General features: G+C 45.9%; 1 protein-coding gene across 3 annotated transcripts in view; it reads right to left on the bottom strand.

Moving 5' to 3' along the window:
- The window catches only part of LOC140729243 (IgGFc-binding protein-like), a 225,277-nt gene that overhangs the window by 27,879 nt on the left and 179,539 nt on the right, over positions 1–17,859 (bottom strand). For all 3 annotated transcript variants that reach the window (XM_073048804.1, XM_073048805.1, XM_073048806.1), the window contains 6 exons: positions 16,401–16,669; positions 13,817–14,025; positions 7,237–7,378; positions 4,168–4,412; positions 2,586–2,715; positions 628–817 (listed from right to left, as the gene is read on the bottom strand). In XM_073048804.1, coding sequence (XP_072904905.1) covers positions 628–817; positions 2,586–2,715; positions 4,168–4,412; positions 7,237–7,378; positions 13,817–14,025; positions 16,401–16,669 — 1,185 coding nt within the window. The remainder of the gene's footprint in view (positions 1–627; positions 818–2,585; positions 2,716–4,167; positions 4,413–7,236; positions 7,379–13,816; positions 14,026–16,400; positions 16,670–17,859) is intronic.

The raw sequence follows: 17,859 nt of genomic DNA, 5'->3' as shown, positions 1-17,859 counted from the left end.
CCTCCTGTAACTCACGTGTGTTTCTGTCACTCTCCTTCTCCCCACCTCCTGTAACTCACGTGTGTTTCTGTCACTCTCCTTCTCCCCACCTCCTGTAACTCACGTGTGTTTCTGTCACTCTCCTTCTCCCCACCTCCTGTAACTCACGTGTGTTTCTGTCACTCTCCTTCTCCTCCACCTCCTGTAACTCACGTGTTTCTGTCACTCTCCTTCTCCCCACCTCCTGTAACTCACGTGTGTTTCTGTCACTCTCCTTCTCCCCCACCTCCTGTAACTCACGTGTGTTTCTGTCACTCTCCTTCTCCCCACCTCCTGTAACTCACGTGTGTTTCTGTCACTCTCCTTCTCCCCCACCTCCTGTAACTCACGTGTGTTTCTGTCACTCTCCTTCTCCCCACCTCCTGTAACTCACGTGTGTTTCTGTCACTCTCCTTCTCCCCCACCTCCTGTAACTCACGTGTTTCTGTCACTCTCCTTCTCCCCCACCTCCTGTAACTCACGTGTGTTTCTGTCACTCTCCTTCTCCCCCACCTCCTCTAACTCATGTGTGTCCCTCTGTCACTCTCCATCTCCCTCACCTCCTCCAACTCATGGTCTGGTACTTCATTGAGAATAGAATTGACTCACTTCTGCCGCTCCGGTGCCCGAGACTCAACACTGTGTCTTCTTTCTGGCTTTACTCGCCAACTGTTACCGAAGGCGTTGACATTTCGGACCACCGTCCCGTCTGGTTTCATAAACTCGTTGTTCCTCCGACCGTCGTAGTTCCCGCAGAGACCTCGCACGTGGTTTTTGTACGTACTTGGGATCGTGATAACTGTGAGGGAGAGACAAAACTAAATGTCAGTATGGTCATGCCTATCATTCCTGGGTACTGCAAGATTTGGCAATTCTATTGGATGGCCTCCCACCTGCTGTCAAGTATGGCCAACTTGCTGTTCAACTTTACCGCCTTGCTTGGCAGGGTTTTCAACTTAAAATTCTCAGTTTCAATACCTGCCATGGCCTTGTTTCCTATCACTTCCAAAACTCTCACTTCATTTTAAAATTTATTTTACTTATTGAGGTACAGCGTGTAACAAGCCCTTTCAGCCCTTTGAGCCACACCACCCAGCAGTCCCCTGATTTAGCCCCAGCCTAATCACAGGACAATTTACAATGACCAATTAATCTACCAACTGCTACGTCTTTGGACTGTGGGAAGAAATTGGAACACCGTAAGACATAAGACACATGGAGGAAACCCTCGCGGTCTTGGGGAGAACGTACAAACTCCTTGCAGGCAGCAGCAGGGATTGAACCTGTGTCGTCTGTACTAACCACTATGATAAGTACTGCCATTTGATGCTGTCATTTTAGTGAATGACAGCTTTGGAATTGTTGAAGGAATTTGTCAGAAAAGGTGAGATGACGCCAAAGCGATGTTGAAAATAGATTAAGCACCCATGGAATAAAGGTGCCAGAGCAGGATGAAGGCAGAGAAAGGCTGTGGGATGGTGAACGAGCATCTCTATATAACTGGTTACATGGATTTGACCGAAAGAGCATTCTCTCCATTGCCCCAATGTAGAGATGCCTCTACTTTACTGACAGCACTCATTTATCGATAGTAAAGAGTGTCCTCTGTTATACTCTGACCAAAGAACTGATTGTGGACTTCAGAAATCGTAGGATGAGGGAACACACACCAGTCCTCATTGAGGGATCAGAAGTGCAAAGAGTGAGCAATTTCAAGTTTCTGGGTGTCAACCTTTCTGAGGATCTAACCTGGACTGAATGCGTTGATGCAGCTACAAAGAAGGCAAGACAGTGGCTATATTTCATTAGGAGTTTGAGGAGATTTGGTATGTCATCAAAGACACTTGCAAATTTCTACAGATGTACCGTGAAGAGATATACTGTATGGGGGTGGGGGACGACTGCACAGGATTGAAGTAAGCTGCAGAGATTTGTAAACTTAGTCAGCTCCATCATGGACACTAGCCTCTGTAGTATCCAGGACATCTTCAAGGAGTGATGCCTCAGAAAGGTGGCATCCATCATTAAGGACCCCATCAGCCAGGACATGCTCTCTTCTCATTGCTACCATTAGGGGAGACGTACAGAAGCCTGAAGGCACACACTCAGTGATTCTGAAACAGCTTCTTCCCCTCTGACATCTGATTTCTGAATGGACACTGAACCATGAACACTACCTAACTACTGTTTTTATTTTCTAGTTTTTGCACTACTTAATGAATTTAACCATATTATATATATATATATATATATATATATATGTATATACACACACACACACACACACACACACAAATGTTATTCACTGTCTACTATACATATTGCATTGTACTACTGCCTCAAAGTTAAGAAATTTCACGACATATGCCGGTGATATTAATCACGATTCTGATTCATTGTAGAGCTCCCTCGACATTACCTCGGCAGGGCAGAGGCAGAGATCCCTCAACATCACCCTGATGGTACCGAGCTCCCGATAAATTGCCCTGACAGTGCAGAACTCCCTTCTCGCCAGCCGGTGTCTTGAAGGTAGTGTTGAGATACCAGTGAAATGATCATGTCATTACCTGCACTACTGTGGCCATCAAAGTTCACTGTTAGTCCAAAGTCAGTCTCTAGATATATCGTCGAGGACCTCTGATAAATCCTAAGCCCCTCTTTTGGTGCGTATGGTGGGATGATCTTGATACCATCCACCTGGGATTGAGAAACAGTAACAGGTTATACTCATTTCCCAAACATGGATGTCACTGAATTATCAGAAATCTGTGAATAGGGAGTAGATCCAGTGTTGGGGAGATGTTGAGATACAAAGCAGCCATGCTCTTATTGAGCAGCAGAGTAGGTTCAAAGATATAAGCCCTGTAACAAAGCTCTTTCCTCCAAGAGACACAACTTTGTCGAATGGTTTGGAGGCTTGCATCCCTCAATGATCCAGAGAGCTACATTGGCTGCAGTCAGGGCTTTGTTCTTTGGCTCTTGGTAGGGTCACCCATGCCAAACAGGTCAAAGGGTAGAGGCCAGACTAAGACCATAAGATATTGGAGCAGAATTAGGCCATTTGGCCCATCGAGTCATGGCTGATCTATTTCCCTCTCAGCCCCAGTCTCCTGCCTTCTCTCTGTATCCCTTCATGCCCTGACTAATCAAGAATCTATGAACCTCTGCCTTAAATATACCCAATATTTGGCCTCCACAGCTGCCTGTGGCAACGAATTCCACAGATTCACCACTCCCAGATATTGCAATGAATAGCCTGTAACTTCTTTTTGGAGTTGAGCTTTTGAACTGGTTGTACGACTTGGCATTTTTGTGAAGTCTTGAAATGTCGAAGGTGCAGGACGGTTGTGGCGTAATATGTACAGGCTGAAACAAGGTGCTGGGGTTTGGGCCGAGTCGAGGTGGAGAATGAGCCAATGCTTGGCCATTGCTACAGTAGATTTGGACGTGATTTAATGTGACAGAATCGAGGTGAGGCGATGTTGAATTGAGGCAGCAGGTCCTGGGCCTGGACCCGAGAGCAAGGAAAGACCCAGGGTTAGATTGATTTATGGGCCAAGCTGAATTGGAAAGGTTGGGTACACGTTGAAATGGGAGGCGGGGCCCAGGCCTGAGAATGTATCAAAACAGCAGGCCCAGGGGCAGAGACCAAGGAACGACTCGTGGTTTGGCGATTTAAGTGCCGGGCCAGATTGAAAAGAAAAGCCTGACGGGGCCAGAGGTGAGGGACGGGCTGGTTCAAATCGCTGCTCTGCGAGGTTTGCTCATCCCTGCACTGAACTGAGGCTGTCGTCTGCAACTAATGGGCTCCTGGATCAGTAGCAGTGATGACTGACTCCGTGGCTGTGAACTCACTTTTGTGAACTTCAGTTCTGAATGCTATTTGCTTTCTTTTATTGTTTGCGCTACTTATTTTTTTTTGCATATTGGGTGCTTGATAGTCTTTTTTTAAAATGGGTTATATTGTTTTCTTTGTCTGTGGCTGCCTGTAAGGAGATGAAGCTCAAGGCTGTATAATGTATGCATACTTTGATAACAAATGTACTTTGAACCTTGAAGAGCGTCATCTCCCTTTGAATGTCAGAGATGCAAAATTGTACTTTCTTGATTCGTTGACCATGAACCTGAAGGTCTGGATGTGAAACTCACCGCGAGTTGCCTGTATTTCATCAGGGTGACAGAATGCCCGTAGACATCGACATACACTGCCTCCAGGAAGGAGACATGGCTGTGGAAGTTCCTTCGCTTGTTCTTGCCTGAGATGTTGAAGGGTTCCAGGTTGTCTGAGCCGATAGTCTTACTCAGAGTGTACGTGTACCGACCCTGGTAATGGTGTCTGAAGCCATCGAAGGTCCGGTAGTGGGGGTCGCCGGCAATGTGGCAGGAGTTGTATTCTGTAGGGTGAGGATGTGAAGAAAGGACCAGATTATATTAAAACAGCAAGAAATCTTGGGGGAATACAATCAGTGTACTTGAACCTAGATCACCATTCAAATAGAACACACTCAGATGGTTAGGGCACATACATAATGTGTTAAAGAGTATGTATGTATGGGGCTGGTAGGCTGGAGAAGGAGCCAGGCTGGGTTTGGAGGAGCTGACCTGGGTGCAGACAGTGTTGCTGTTGGCTACTTGAAGGCCTCGGAGTTGGTGTGCGAAGTTAGTGTGCAGTGAAACTGTCTTGGATATTTCTCTTGCAATTGCAAGACCATGTTGGACATTGTTTGTGCAGACCTGTTTCCTTGTTTGGTGAGAGACAGGCAGTGAGGCAGCAGTGACGCCTCAGTTGCGGCAAGGACTAGGCATCAGGCTATGGGCTTACCTGCTGCTGCTGTCCAGGCGAGGAAACGCCGGACGGGGTGTAGCGTGGCGTCCGTGCTTGGTTGAGGACGAGCCTCTCCTGTTGGTGCTGCCCTTTGCTGTTTGATCGGGTGGAATGACAGGCTGGATTGCTGGAAGCATCAACTTGATGGTCTGTCTTGTTGCTTAGGGTTTTGGACTTAAAATATGTTTTCTTGTCTGACTATGTTTCCTTTCTCTTTCTTGCTAATTTGAATGCACGTGTATGTTTTGTACCTTGGCTGTTTCGTTTGGCTGTATCCATGTATGGCTGAATGATAATTCGACTGTGTGAGGCTGGTCTCTTACAATGTATGGTAGAATAAGAGTGAGTGAAGTCTGGTGATTCTGGCCCATAAACACACAAGGAATACTGGAAATGTTGAGCAACATATACAAAATGCTGGTGGAATTCAGCAAGACAGGCAGCACTTCTGGACAGGAGCGGGGGGGGGGGTAAAAACAGACAACTTTTTGGCTGAGACCTTTCATCAGGCCTTGGTCTGAAATGTTGAATGTTTCTCCCCCCCACCCTTCTTGCTGAGTTCCTCCAGCAATTTATGTTTGTTTTGCTGGTGATTCTTACTTACTTACTGCCCATTATGCCACTGGTGTTTAGGACAGCAGTGAAGCTCCTCCATCTCTGGTGGTTCTCAGGGCTTCCTTCATCATGTCAGTAGCTTCCTCTCGGTTTTCACTACTGTCAGTCATAGGGTGGCACAGTAGTGTTGTGGTTAGCACAACACTTTACAATGCCAGCAACCTGGGTTCAATTCCCGCCACTGTCTGTAAAGAGCTTGTACGTTCTCCCTGTGATCATGTGGGTTTCCTCAGGGTGCTCCGGTTGGTAGGTTGATTGGTCATTGTGAATTGTCCTGTGATTAGGCTAGGGTTAACTCAGGGGATTGCTGGGCAGTGTGGCTCAAAGGGCCAGAAGGGCCTGTTCTGCGCTGCATTTCAATAAAATAAATAAATAAATAAGTCCCACGTGGAGACTCAGGAATACCATCACACTCAGATGTAGAAGGAATTCTCATTGCTGTTTGCATAACAATTTTGTTTGACCAGTCCGGGTTGTTAGCCCTGAGCTGAACCCCTAAACCTGGAGGACCAGTGGACCACTCTTAGTCTGGCCTCTACCCTTTGACCTTTAGGGCATGGTGACCAAGAGCCAAAACATAAAGCCCTGACTCCAGCCCACATAACTCTCTGGGTCACTGAGGCACCCTAACATGCAAACCCTACGACAAGGTTGTGGTCCTCTTGGAGGCTGGTGCTTCTGGCTTTCAGTTTTATGTGATGAAGGGTGACCTGCTTACAGTTCACTCATTGGAGCACAGGACATGTCAGAATATGGGTTTCAGACAGCAATGGGTAAAGGGCGAGAGGAGAATGGAGTGGGAATTGGCTGTTTTTCTGATTTTAATAAGGTATTAATTGGATTAATAAGTTTTTAGCAAGATTGAATTTGCAGTTTTTACTAACACATGGTTTTAATTTTTAACAAGCTTGTATTTTCACAATACTGTATGTTGTGTTAGACTCCACCTACTGGTGGCAAAGCGACATAACAGTTACCATAAGCCATAAAATACAAGGTAGAATTAGGCCATTTGGCCCGTCGAGTCTGCTCCACCATTTAATTATGGCTGATCCAATTCCCTCCCAGGTCCAATCTCCTGCCTTCTTCCCGTATCCCTTCATGCCCTGAAGAATCAAGAACCTATCAACATCTGCCTTGGCTATACCCAACAACTCCACAGCTGCCTGTGGCAACAAATTCCACAGATTCATCACTCTCTGGCTAAAGAAATTCCTCATCTCTGTTCTAAAAGGATGCCCTCTACTCTGAGGCTGTGCTCTGTGGTCTTAGACTCTCCTACCTTAGGAAACATCCTTTCCCCATCCATTCTTCGAGGCCTTTCAACATTCAATAGGTTTCAATGAGATTCCCCCCACCTGCCTCATTTTTCTGAGTTCAGTGAGTACAGCCCAGAGCCATCAAATGCTCCTCATATGATAAGCATTTCAATTCTGGAGTCATTTTCGTGAACCTCCTTTGAACCCTCTCCAGTTTCAGCACATCTGTTCTAAGATAAGGGGCCTAAGATAAGGCTCCCAATACTCAAAGTGAGGCCTCACCAGTGCTTTATAAAACCTCAACATTATCTCGCTATAAAAATGTTTGTCTCTGAAAAAAATCACCATCTTGTCTTTTTTTTCCGCTGAGGTTCTTTCCTTTAGTTCGTATGCTCTGTACGGGTCCCTTTGTTTAAACATTAAATAAATGATTATAAAGCAACAAGTTTTTACTTTTTCTTGGTCTCCTAAAAGAACCTGGGGTTGAAAGGTCACCAGATCTGACAATGGTTAACCTACTCTCAGGCTTGCAGTGGCGGATGCCATCGTCCACAGCACAAATTGTTTCCTGCTGGCACTTGAACTCTTCGCACAGGTACACTCCACTCTCCACACAAGTGCACTTGCTCTTGCAGTCAGCAGTCAGCCAGGAGTCCCCGACCTGTGAACATATCAGGAGGTTAAAAGTTATGCAGCTGATCTTACAGCACCAGCAGTCAGGGTTCCTGTTGCTGTCTGTAAGGAGTTCGTATGTTCTCCCGTGACTGCGGGTGTCTGTTTGTTTATTTCGTTATTGAGATACAGTGCGGAATAGCCCCTTCTGGCCTTTCCAATCTCACTGTCCAGCAATCCCTGATTTATCCTGGCATATTCACAGGACAATTTACAATGACCAATTAACATACCAACTGGTGCGTCTTTGGCTGTGGGAGGAAAGCGGAGTGCCCGGAGGAAACCTGCGCACGATTACCGGGAGAACGTACAGACTCCTTACAGGCAGTGGTGGGAGTCGAACCCCGGATCACTGGTACTGTAAAGTGTTGTGCAAACCACTATGCTACCCTGCCGCCCCTCTGGGTGTTCTAATTTCCTCCCACATTCCAAAGATGTACCGGTTTATAAGGGTTACGGGCGTGCTATGTTGGCGCCAGAAGCATGGCAACACTTATGGGCAGCCCCCAGCACATCCTCGGACAGCATTGGTTGTTGACACAATCGCTCATTTCACTGAACATTTTGATGTTTCACATGACAGATATTTAACGGTAATCTTTAAAAATTAGTGGCAGGGTGGAGCTACGTCTCTACCAAAGGAGGTGTAAGGTGCTCCTTCCCTCCACTGGTCAGCAGGAGACCCTTGGGCAAGTTGTAGCACCTGCTTAGCCATCAACCACCCCACCTCCCAATGCCCGTTCAGGGAGCATGTGGTGGATGGTCTTATGAGCAGCTGCGACATATCACAAGTCCTGGTTATATGACCACTGACACCAGAATCTCTGAAGGTTATCGATAATGGCTGGGCTCACCTGTCTTGTAAAGACTCTGCCCAGAAGAAGATAATGGCAAACCACTTCTGTTAGAAAAAATTGCCAAGAAAAATCATGGTTGTAGAAAGACCATGATCACCCATGTCATACAACACGGTGAATAATGGTGATGTCATACGACATGGCACATAATGATGATGAGACGGAGCTTGGCCTGCTGAGTATTTCAACACATTCTGTTTCATTTTGGATTTCCCTCATTTCTGGAAGTTTTGTTATTTTTATCCAATCCAACATGCTCCCCTGTCACTGCTGTATTAATGTCAGGATGAGGGATTTTGGTTATTGATCAGACTGAAGAGGCAGGGGTTATTTGTGTTGGAACAAAGAAGGCTAAGGAGAAATTTGATGGATTAGGTGACTTTATCACCAGGTCAGAGTGGAACAAAAGAGAGAAACAGATCCCATTACTAGATAGTGCAGATGATGGATAAAACTAGAGGTCATAGGTTAAGGGTGAAAGGTGAAAAGAGGGTCTACTTCTTCACCCAGAGGGTGGTAAGAATGTGGAACGAGCTGTCAGCAAACATGGTGCATACGAGCTCACTTTCAGCACTTAAGAGAAGTTTGGGTAAGTACATGTGTGGGAGGGGTATGGAGGTCTACTGACCGGGTGCAGATTGATGGGAATTGGCAGAATAATAGTTTGGCAAGGACTAGATGGGCCAAGAGTGCTGTAGTGTTCTATGACTCAATAACCATAGTGGTTAGCACAACATATTACAGTGTAGGCAACGCTGGTTCGATTCCCACTGCTGCCTGTAAGGAGTTTGGACATTCTCCCCGTGACCATGCAGATTTCCTCCAAGAGTCCAAAGACGCATCAGTTTGTCAGTTAATTGATCTTTATAAGTTGTCCCGTGGTTAGGCTAGGATTAAATTAGGGGATTGCTGGGTGGCGTGACTTGGCAGGGTAGAATGCTGTATCACAATAATTAAAAATAATTTAAAAATTATAAAAAGATGCAAGGTGTGTGACTGACTGAAATTGAGCTCACATGCACCACTTGCACTGGCAGCTCGTTCCACACTCTCACCACCCTCTGAGTGAAGAAGTTTCCCCTCATGTTCCCCTTAAACTTTTCACCTTTCACCCTTAGGTGAAGTGTGTGCAGGAAGTATGTCCAACTGCAGCTTCTGGCAGACCGCATTAAGCATCTGGAGCTGCAAGTGGATTCATACTGGAGCATCCGTGATGCTGAGCAAATCGTGAATAGCACGTTCAGTGTGTTGGCCACACTGCAGGTAAAGGCTACACAGGCAGAAAGGGAAGTGGCCACTAGACAGCGTAGCAGTAGGCAGGTAGTGCAGGAGTCCCCTGAGGTCATCTCCCTCCTAAACAGATATACTGTTTGGATACTGCTGGGGGAGATGTCTCATCAGGGGAAGGCAGCAGCAGCCGAGTTCATTGCACCATGGGTGGCTCTGCGGCACAGGAGGGAAGGAAAAGGAGTGGGAGAGCTATAGTGATAGGGGATTCGATTGTAAGGGGAATAGATAGGCGTTACTGCGGCTGCAAATGAGACTCCAGGATGGTATGTTGCCTCCCTGGTGCAAGAGTCAAGGATGTCTCTGAGCGGCTGCAGGACATTCTGGAATGAGAGGGTGAACAGCCAGTGGTCGTGGTGCACATAGGTACCAACGATATAGGTAAAAAACGGGATGAGGTCCTACAAGGTGAATTTAGGGAGTTAGGAGATAAACTAAAAAGTAGGACCACAAAGGTAATAATCTCTGGATTACTACCAGTGCCACGTGCTAGTCAGAATAGAAACAGGAGGATATTTCAGATGAATATGTGGCTTGAAAAATGGTGCAAGGGGGAGGGATTCAAATTTCTGGGGCATTGGAACCAGTTCTGGGGGAGGTGGGACCGGTATAAACAGGACGATCTGCACCTGGGCTGGACTGGAACCAAAGTCCTAGGGGGAGCGTTTGCTACTGCTGTTCAGGAGGATTTAAACTAATATGGCAGGGGGTTGGGAACAAGTACAGAGAGACAGAGGGGTGTAAAATGAGGGTAGAAGCAAAAAGTAGTAAGGTGAAAAGTAAAAGTGGCAGGCAGGCAAATCCAGGGCAAAAAGAAAAAATGGGCCACTTTTCAACATAATTGTATAAGGGCTAAGAGTGTTGTAAAAACAAGCCTGAAGACTTTGTGTGTCAATTCGAGGAGCATTCGTAACAAGGTGGATGAATTGAATGTGCAGATAGTAATTAATGAATATGATATAGTTAGGATCACAGAGACATGGCTCCAGGGTAACCAAAGATGGGAGCTCAACATCCAGGGATATTCAATATTCAGGAGGGATAGACAGGAAAGAAAAGGAGGTGGGGTAGCATTGTTGGTTAGAGAGGAGATTAACGCAATAGAAAGGAAGGACATTAGCCTGGAGGATGTGGAATCGATATGGGTAGAGCTGCATAACACTAAGGTGCAGAAAACGCTGGTGGGAGTTGTGTACAGGCCACCTAACAGTAGTAATGAGGTTGGGGATGGCATTAAACAGGAAATTAGAAATGTGTGCAATAAAGGAACAGTAGTTATAATGGGTGACTTCAATCTACATATAGATTGGGTGAACCAAATTGGTAAGGGTGCTGAGGAAGAGGATTTCTTGGAATGTATGCAGGATGGTTTTCTGAACCAACGTGTCAAGGAACCAACTAGAGAGCAGGCCATTCTAGATTGGGTATTGAGCAATGAGGAAGGGTTAGTTAGCAATCTTGTCGTGCAAGGTCCCTTGGGTAAGAGTGACCATAATATGGTGGAATTCTTCATTAAGATGGAGAGTGACATAGTTAATTCAGAAACAAAGGTTCTGAACTTAAAGAAGGGTAACTTTGAAGGTATGAGACGTGAATTAGCTAAGATAGACTGGCAAATGATACTTAAAGGGTTGACGGTGGATATGCAATGGCAAGCATTTAAAGATCGCATGGATGAACTACGACAATTGTTCATCCCAGTTTGGCAAAAGAATAAACCAGGGAAGGTAGTGCACCCGTGGCTGACAAGGGAAATTAGGGATAGTATCAAGTCCAAAGAAGAAACATATAAATTAGCAAAAAAAAGCGGCACACCTGAGGACTGGGAGAAATTCCGAGACCAGCAGAGGAGGACAAAGGGCTTAATTAGGAAAGGGAAAAAAGATTATGAGAGAAAGCTGGCAGGGAACATAAAAACTGACTGTAAAAGCTTTTATAGATACGTGAAAAGAAAAAGATTGGTCAAGACAAATGTAGGTCCTTTACAGTCAAGATCCCACACAGGAGATTAGTGTGCAAACTTAAAGCACACGGTATTGGGGGTATGGTATTGATGTGGATAGAGAATTGGTTGGCAGACAGGAAGCAAAGAGTGGGAGTAAACGGGACCTTTTCAGAATGGCAGGCAGTGACTAGTGGGGTACCGCAAGGCTCAGTGCTGGGACCCCAGTTGTTTACAATATATATTAATGATTTAGACGAGGGAATTAAATGCAGCATCTCCAAGTTTGCGGATGACACGAAGCTGGGCGGTGGTGTTAGCTGTGATGAGGATGCTAAGAGGATGCAGGGTGACTTGGATAGGTTAGGTGAGTGGGCAAATTCATGGCAGATGCAATTTAATGTGGATAAATGTGAGGTTATCCACTTTGGTTGCAAGAACGGGGAAAACAGATTATTATCTGAACGGTGGCCGATTAGGAAAAGGGGAGATGCAATGAGACCTGGGTGTCATTGTACACCAGTCATTGAAGGTGGGCATGCAGGTACAGCAGGCGGTGAAAAAGGCAAATGGTATGTTGGCATTCATAGCAAAAGGATTTGAGTACAGGAGCAGGGAGGTTCTACTGCAGTTGTACAAGGCCTTGGTGAGACTGCACCTAGAATATTGTGTGCAGTTTTGGTCCCCTAAGCCGAGGAAAGACATTCTTGCCATAGAGGGAGTACAGAGAAGGTTCACCAGATTGATTCTTGGGATGGCAGGACTTTCATATGAAGAAAGACTGGATCGACTAGGCTTATACTCACTGGAATTTAGAAGATTGAGGGGGGATCTTATTGAAACGTATAAAATTCTAAAGGGATTGGACAGGCTAGATGCAGGAAGATTGTTTCCGATGTTGGGGAAGTCCAAAACGAGGGGTCACAGTTTAAGGATAAAGGGGAAGCCTTTTAGGACCGAGATGAGGAAAAACTTCTTCACACAGAGAGTGGTGAATCTGTGGAATTCTCTGCTACAGGAAACAGTTGAGGCCGGTTCATTGGCTATATTTAAGAGGAAGTTAGATATGGCCCTTGTGGCTAAAGGGATCGGGGGTATGGAGAGAAAGCAGGTTCAGGGTTCTGAGTTGGATGATCAGCCATGATCATACTGAATGGCGGTGCAGGCTCGAAGGGCCGAATGGCCTACTCCTGCACCTAGTTTCTATGTTTCTAGTTGCATGACCTCTCGTTGCAATTCCACCCAACCATCTTGGAAAAAGCCTGCTTGCACTTACCCTATCTTTAACCCTCGTAGTTTTGTATACATCTATCAGATTTCCTCTCAATCATCTATGTTCCAAGGAATAAAGCCCTAACCTATTCAATCTTTCCCTATAACTCAGGTCCTCCAGACCAGGCAACATCCTTGTAAATTTTCTCTGTACTCTTTCAATCTTATTTACATCTTTCCTTTAAGTAGGTGACCAAAACTGCACACAATACTCCAAATTAGGCTGGTGGGGAAAGAGCCAGGAATGCTTCTAAGAGCAGCCAAGAGGGACTCAGTAGACTAACAGAATTATTAAAACACCTTCTTCGTTGTAATAATTCTATGTGTCAGCTCCACCTTGTGGTCTTTTGTGGTACAGCAGGTTGAACACCTCTGACAACATAGAATCTATTCAAAGTTCAAAATAAATTTATCAAATACATCACTATACAACACTACGATTCGTTTTCTTGTGAACATACTCAATAAATCTATAGAGTAGTAACTATAATAAGATCAATGAAAGACTGCCCAACTTGAGTGGTCAATCTGAGTGCAAGGCAATGAACTGGGCAAATACAAATGAAGAAATAATAATAATAATAAATAAGCAATAAATATTGAGAACATAAAGATAATCAAGAGTGCGGGGAGAAGGTTCATTTGTTACGTGCCGTGTCGTATGACATAGGCGATCATGGTCTCATGTCCATGATCGTTCTTGGCAAATTTTTCTACAGAAGTGGTTTGCCATTGCCTTTTCTGGGTAGTGTCTTTACAAGATGGCCCCAGCCATTGTCAATACTCTTCAGAGATTGTCTGCCTGGTGTCAATAGTCGCATTGACTTGTGATTTGCACCAGCTGCTCATCCACTGCCTGGTCGCATGGCTTTACGCGGGGGGGGGGGGGGGTGGGGGGGGGAGATTTAATGTAAATGCTCTCCATTACAAGTGCCAACTGCTCTTTGTGCACTCTCTATCCTCAGGGTCCCAGCCACTCTTTCACTTCTCCCCACCTACCTGCCTCTATTTCCTTTCTGCACCCGCTGTCCAACCTGCCCCCATGCCCACGCTGCCCCAGGGTACTCACTGTGTGATAGTTGTTGCTTGTGTCGAGGCAGCCGCAGTTGGTTAGATTCACGCAGGCGTTGTCACTCTGCACAAAACCCCGGTCGCACTCACACCCTTCCACACAGGCCGCAGGAGTTTCGCATTTGGAAGGTGCGTAGATGTCGACACACGTTGCCGGACAGGGTGTGGCACATTCCACATAATGGCTGTTGGGTGGGCATGCCAGAGCTGTAAAGAAGGGCCCAGGTTAGCATGTCACAGGAGCGAAGAGGTAAACTTGACTCTGTTTTCCTGATTTACCCTCCCCCCCATACCCACATCTGATTTATTTATTTATTGACATACGGTGTGGAATAGGTCCAATGAACTGTGCCTCCCAGCAAACCCCCTATTTAATCCTAGCCCAATCACAGGATAATTTACAATGACCAATTAACCTACCAGTACGTCTTTGGACTGTGGGAGGAAACTGGAGCACCCAGAGGAAACCCACACGGTCACAGGGAGAACATACAAACTCCTTAAGGCAGGAATTGAACTCGTGTTGTCTGTACTGTAAAGCGCTGTGCTAACCACTACGCTACTCCTTTATCTACTCTTTTACATCCCACCTCCTTAAATCCTCTGGGATTTGTTAACGTCAGCACCACCTCAGCTCAGAGGCTTCATAATTGGCAGGTGGAAGACATCCAATGTTTGAGGCCCGATCGATCAAGATTCTACCATCTGCAGACAAATCCCTGCTTTATTTTACAGCAGGACTCATTACCGGAAAAGAAACCCTTACGTTTATAAATGTCCTTTCCTAATGTTTTATGTAATTCATTCTATGGGTTTTTTTTCCTGTCTCATGGATGTCTGTGAAGAGTAAGAATTTCAGGTTGTATACTGTATATATTCTCTGATATTAAATTGAACCATTGAACTTCAGGATATTTCAAAAGCTTCATAGCCAAGAAACAACCTTCTGGATAGGCACTGTTGTAATGTAAAAAATAGTGGCGGCCAATTGTACATAGCATGTTCTTAGAAAGAACACAGTGCTAATGGCCAATTCAACTGATTCAGAGAAAAATATCACACACAAAATGCAGGTCGAATTCAGCAGGCCAGGCAGCATCTATGGAAAAATGTAAACAGTCAATGTTTCAGGCTGAGACCCTTCATCAGGACCGGAAAGGAAGAATAGAAATCAGAGTAAGAAAGAGGGGGGAGGGGAGGAAGAAGTTAAGGTAGCAGATGATAGATGAAACTGGGAAAGGCGGAGAGGCCAGCCCTTTATCTCTTTCACCCATCAACTTCCCAGCTCTTTACTTCACCCCCTGCCCCGCTCCCAGTTTCACCAATCACCTGCCACCTTGTACTTCTTACTCTCCTCCCCCCACCTTCTTACTCTGACTTCTCTCTTCCTTTTCAGCTCTGACGAAGGGTCTCGGCCCGAAATGTCGACTGTTTATTCATTTCCATGGATGGTGCCCAGCCTACTGAGTTCGGTTGTGTTGCTTTGGATTTCCAGCAGCTGCCAGTTTTCTCAAGTTCAGGGATAAGTATCAGTCAGGAAAGTGGGGAGAAAGCTGCTTTTCTTCAAAGCAGTGCCATGTGGTCATTCATACTCAGGTAGAGTCCCGTGCTAGTATTTCATCCAAGAAATACCACTTCTACAGAATCCTGCTGATGGACAGTAACCTCATTGCACTATATTTTCTGGTGTGAGACTCCAGCCTCCTGTAGCACTGAAACCTACTCAGTCACAGTTGTCAGGGCAAAGGCAATGTGAGAGCCCTAGTCGGGAAGTAGAGTGTAGGTGGAAAAGGATGTGGATATGTTTAAAATTATGAAGAAGTCTGCAGATGCTTGAGGTCTAGAGCAACAGAGGAAATGCTGGAGGAACTTAGCAGGTCAGCCAGCATCTATGAAATTGAACAAACAGTCAAAGTTTTGGGCCGAGACCCTTCATCAGGACTGAGAAGGAGGTGGGGGGGGAGGGGAGGATGCCACAATAAAATGATGGGGGTTGGGGAAGGAGGCTAGCCAGAAGGTGATGAGTGAAGCCAGCTGGGTGGGAAAGGTCAAGGGCTGGAGATGAAGGAATCTGATAGGAGAGGAAAGAGAACCATAGGAGAAAAAGGAGGAGATCTGGGGTGGCGTGGGTAAGTAATAGGCAGATGTGAAGAGGGGGGAATAGGTGAAGGTGGAGGGTAAATTTGTTTACTGGAAGATTGGAGGTTACCCAGACGGAATAAAAGGTGTCGCTCCTCCACTCTACAGGTGGCCTCATCTGGACTCAAGACGAGATCATGGACATGTCAAAGTGGGAATTAAAATGTTTGGCCACCAGGAAGTCCCACTTGTAGCAGATGGTGCAGAGGTGCTTGACGATGCAGCCCCCCAATTATGACGAATATCACTAATGTAGAGGAGGCCACTCTGGGAGATTTTTATGGTGGGAGGAGATGGATGGGGGGTGGAGGGGTATAATTAGGAACTGAAAGTGGGAAGGGTAGGAGAAACTGTAGCTGTTTGGACACCAATGGACCAGGGTGGTCTGAATGATATCTCCGGTGATTGGGCAAAAAAAAAGTCCCAAATTGAGTGATACTCACGGCAGAAGGTGCTGTTCCTCCACTTGATGTCAATGCCCTCACTCTTACACACCTCGATATAAGAGTGGATGTTGTCACAGAGTGAGGAGATCATGCCGTCGTACTCACACATGTCGTACACGCAGTTGAGGACAAATGGCTTTGGATCAGTGAGGTGGTGGCAGCCGCGGTATTTATCCGTTAACAGCTCTCGGCAGAAAGCCTCCACCTTGGGCAGGAAGTGTGGCAAGCAGCTAGCAGTTAGCTTGTCTCGATTGTCAGGCTGGCACCTGTAGGCAAGGAGGTCAGTTTAAATTGTGATAGGCCATAATGCACACTGTACATCGTACTAGCATCATTACCCAAACAGAGGGAGTCCCTGGATGCAGTTCAGAGTTGGAAATAATTCAGAAAATATGTAGCTCAGGTGGTTGATGGTTGTGTTGTGTTGTTCTTCAGTCTTGGCAATTCATTTGCAAACGTTTCATCACCATACAAGAAGACATCATCAGTGCACTGATAATTTGTGGTGTGTCCTCTGAATATTTTGCCTTTATATATTTTTCAGTCAGCTGATTGGTTGTCATTACAGCACCCGTGATAAGCAGACAGATGATACGTTTCCGTTCTGCCTGGTGATGGACCACGCCATCAGATGGTTGATTAGTGGCCTGTAGCAGATGCTTCGTGGTAGTGCTTCACCTTAAGTACTCGTGGAGGAAGAGTTGCCCCCATGTGGAGGCTTATCTGCAGACAAAGATCTCCCAACGGTGAGCACATCTGACCATTTGATGCCCGTAGGTGGTTGACAGTTGGGTTGAGTTGTATATAAAGGCCAAGTATTCGGAGTACACACCACAAGTGAACAACACAGCCAGAACATTCATGTGATGGTTCTTGGAGTCTTTCCAGTTCCGAAGTTCAAAGTTATTAAAGAATACGTACATTATACAACTTTCAGATTAGTTTCCTTACAGGCAGCCACAAAACAAAGAAACCCGAAAGAACCCAGTAAAAAAAGACCATTAAATACCCAGTGGGTGTAGAGAGAGAGTGAGAAAAAAACACAAATCGTACAAACAATATAAGTAAGCAAGTAGCATTCTGAAGTGAAGTCCACAGACACGAAGCCAGACATCACTGTAGCCGGAACAGGCCACAACCTCAGTTTGGTGCAGACTGAGCTGACTGAGTACACGTCGTGGAGCAGTGAGTGGAACTGGCCTGACCCTCGTCTCCAACCCTGACACCTAGACCTTTGTAATCTGGCCCAGTGCTTAAATCGTCCAAACCTCAGCTTGTCCCTCACTCTCAGACCTGGGCCCTGTTGCTTTAATACAATCAGGGGCCTGGATCCAGCCCAATGCTTAAATCGATTGAGTTAAGCAGTGGATTCCCTGCTCCAGTTTAAATGAGTAAATCAATAGAGTTTGCTTGAACCTGTGCTGGACTGAGGCCTTCTGAATCAGCTGCAGTGACG

Source organism: Hemitrygon akajei, chromosome 6 (assembly GCF_048418815.1).
Source record: "Hemitrygon akajei chromosome 6, sHemAka1.3, whole genome shotgun sequence".
Taxonomy (NCBI): domain Eukaryota; kingdom Metazoa; phylum Chordata; class Chondrichthyes; order Myliobatiformes; family Dasyatidae; genus Hemitrygon; species Hemitrygon akajei.
Note: the sequence above shows the minus strand (reverse complement) of the source record. Positions and strands in the feature narration are given on the sequence as shown.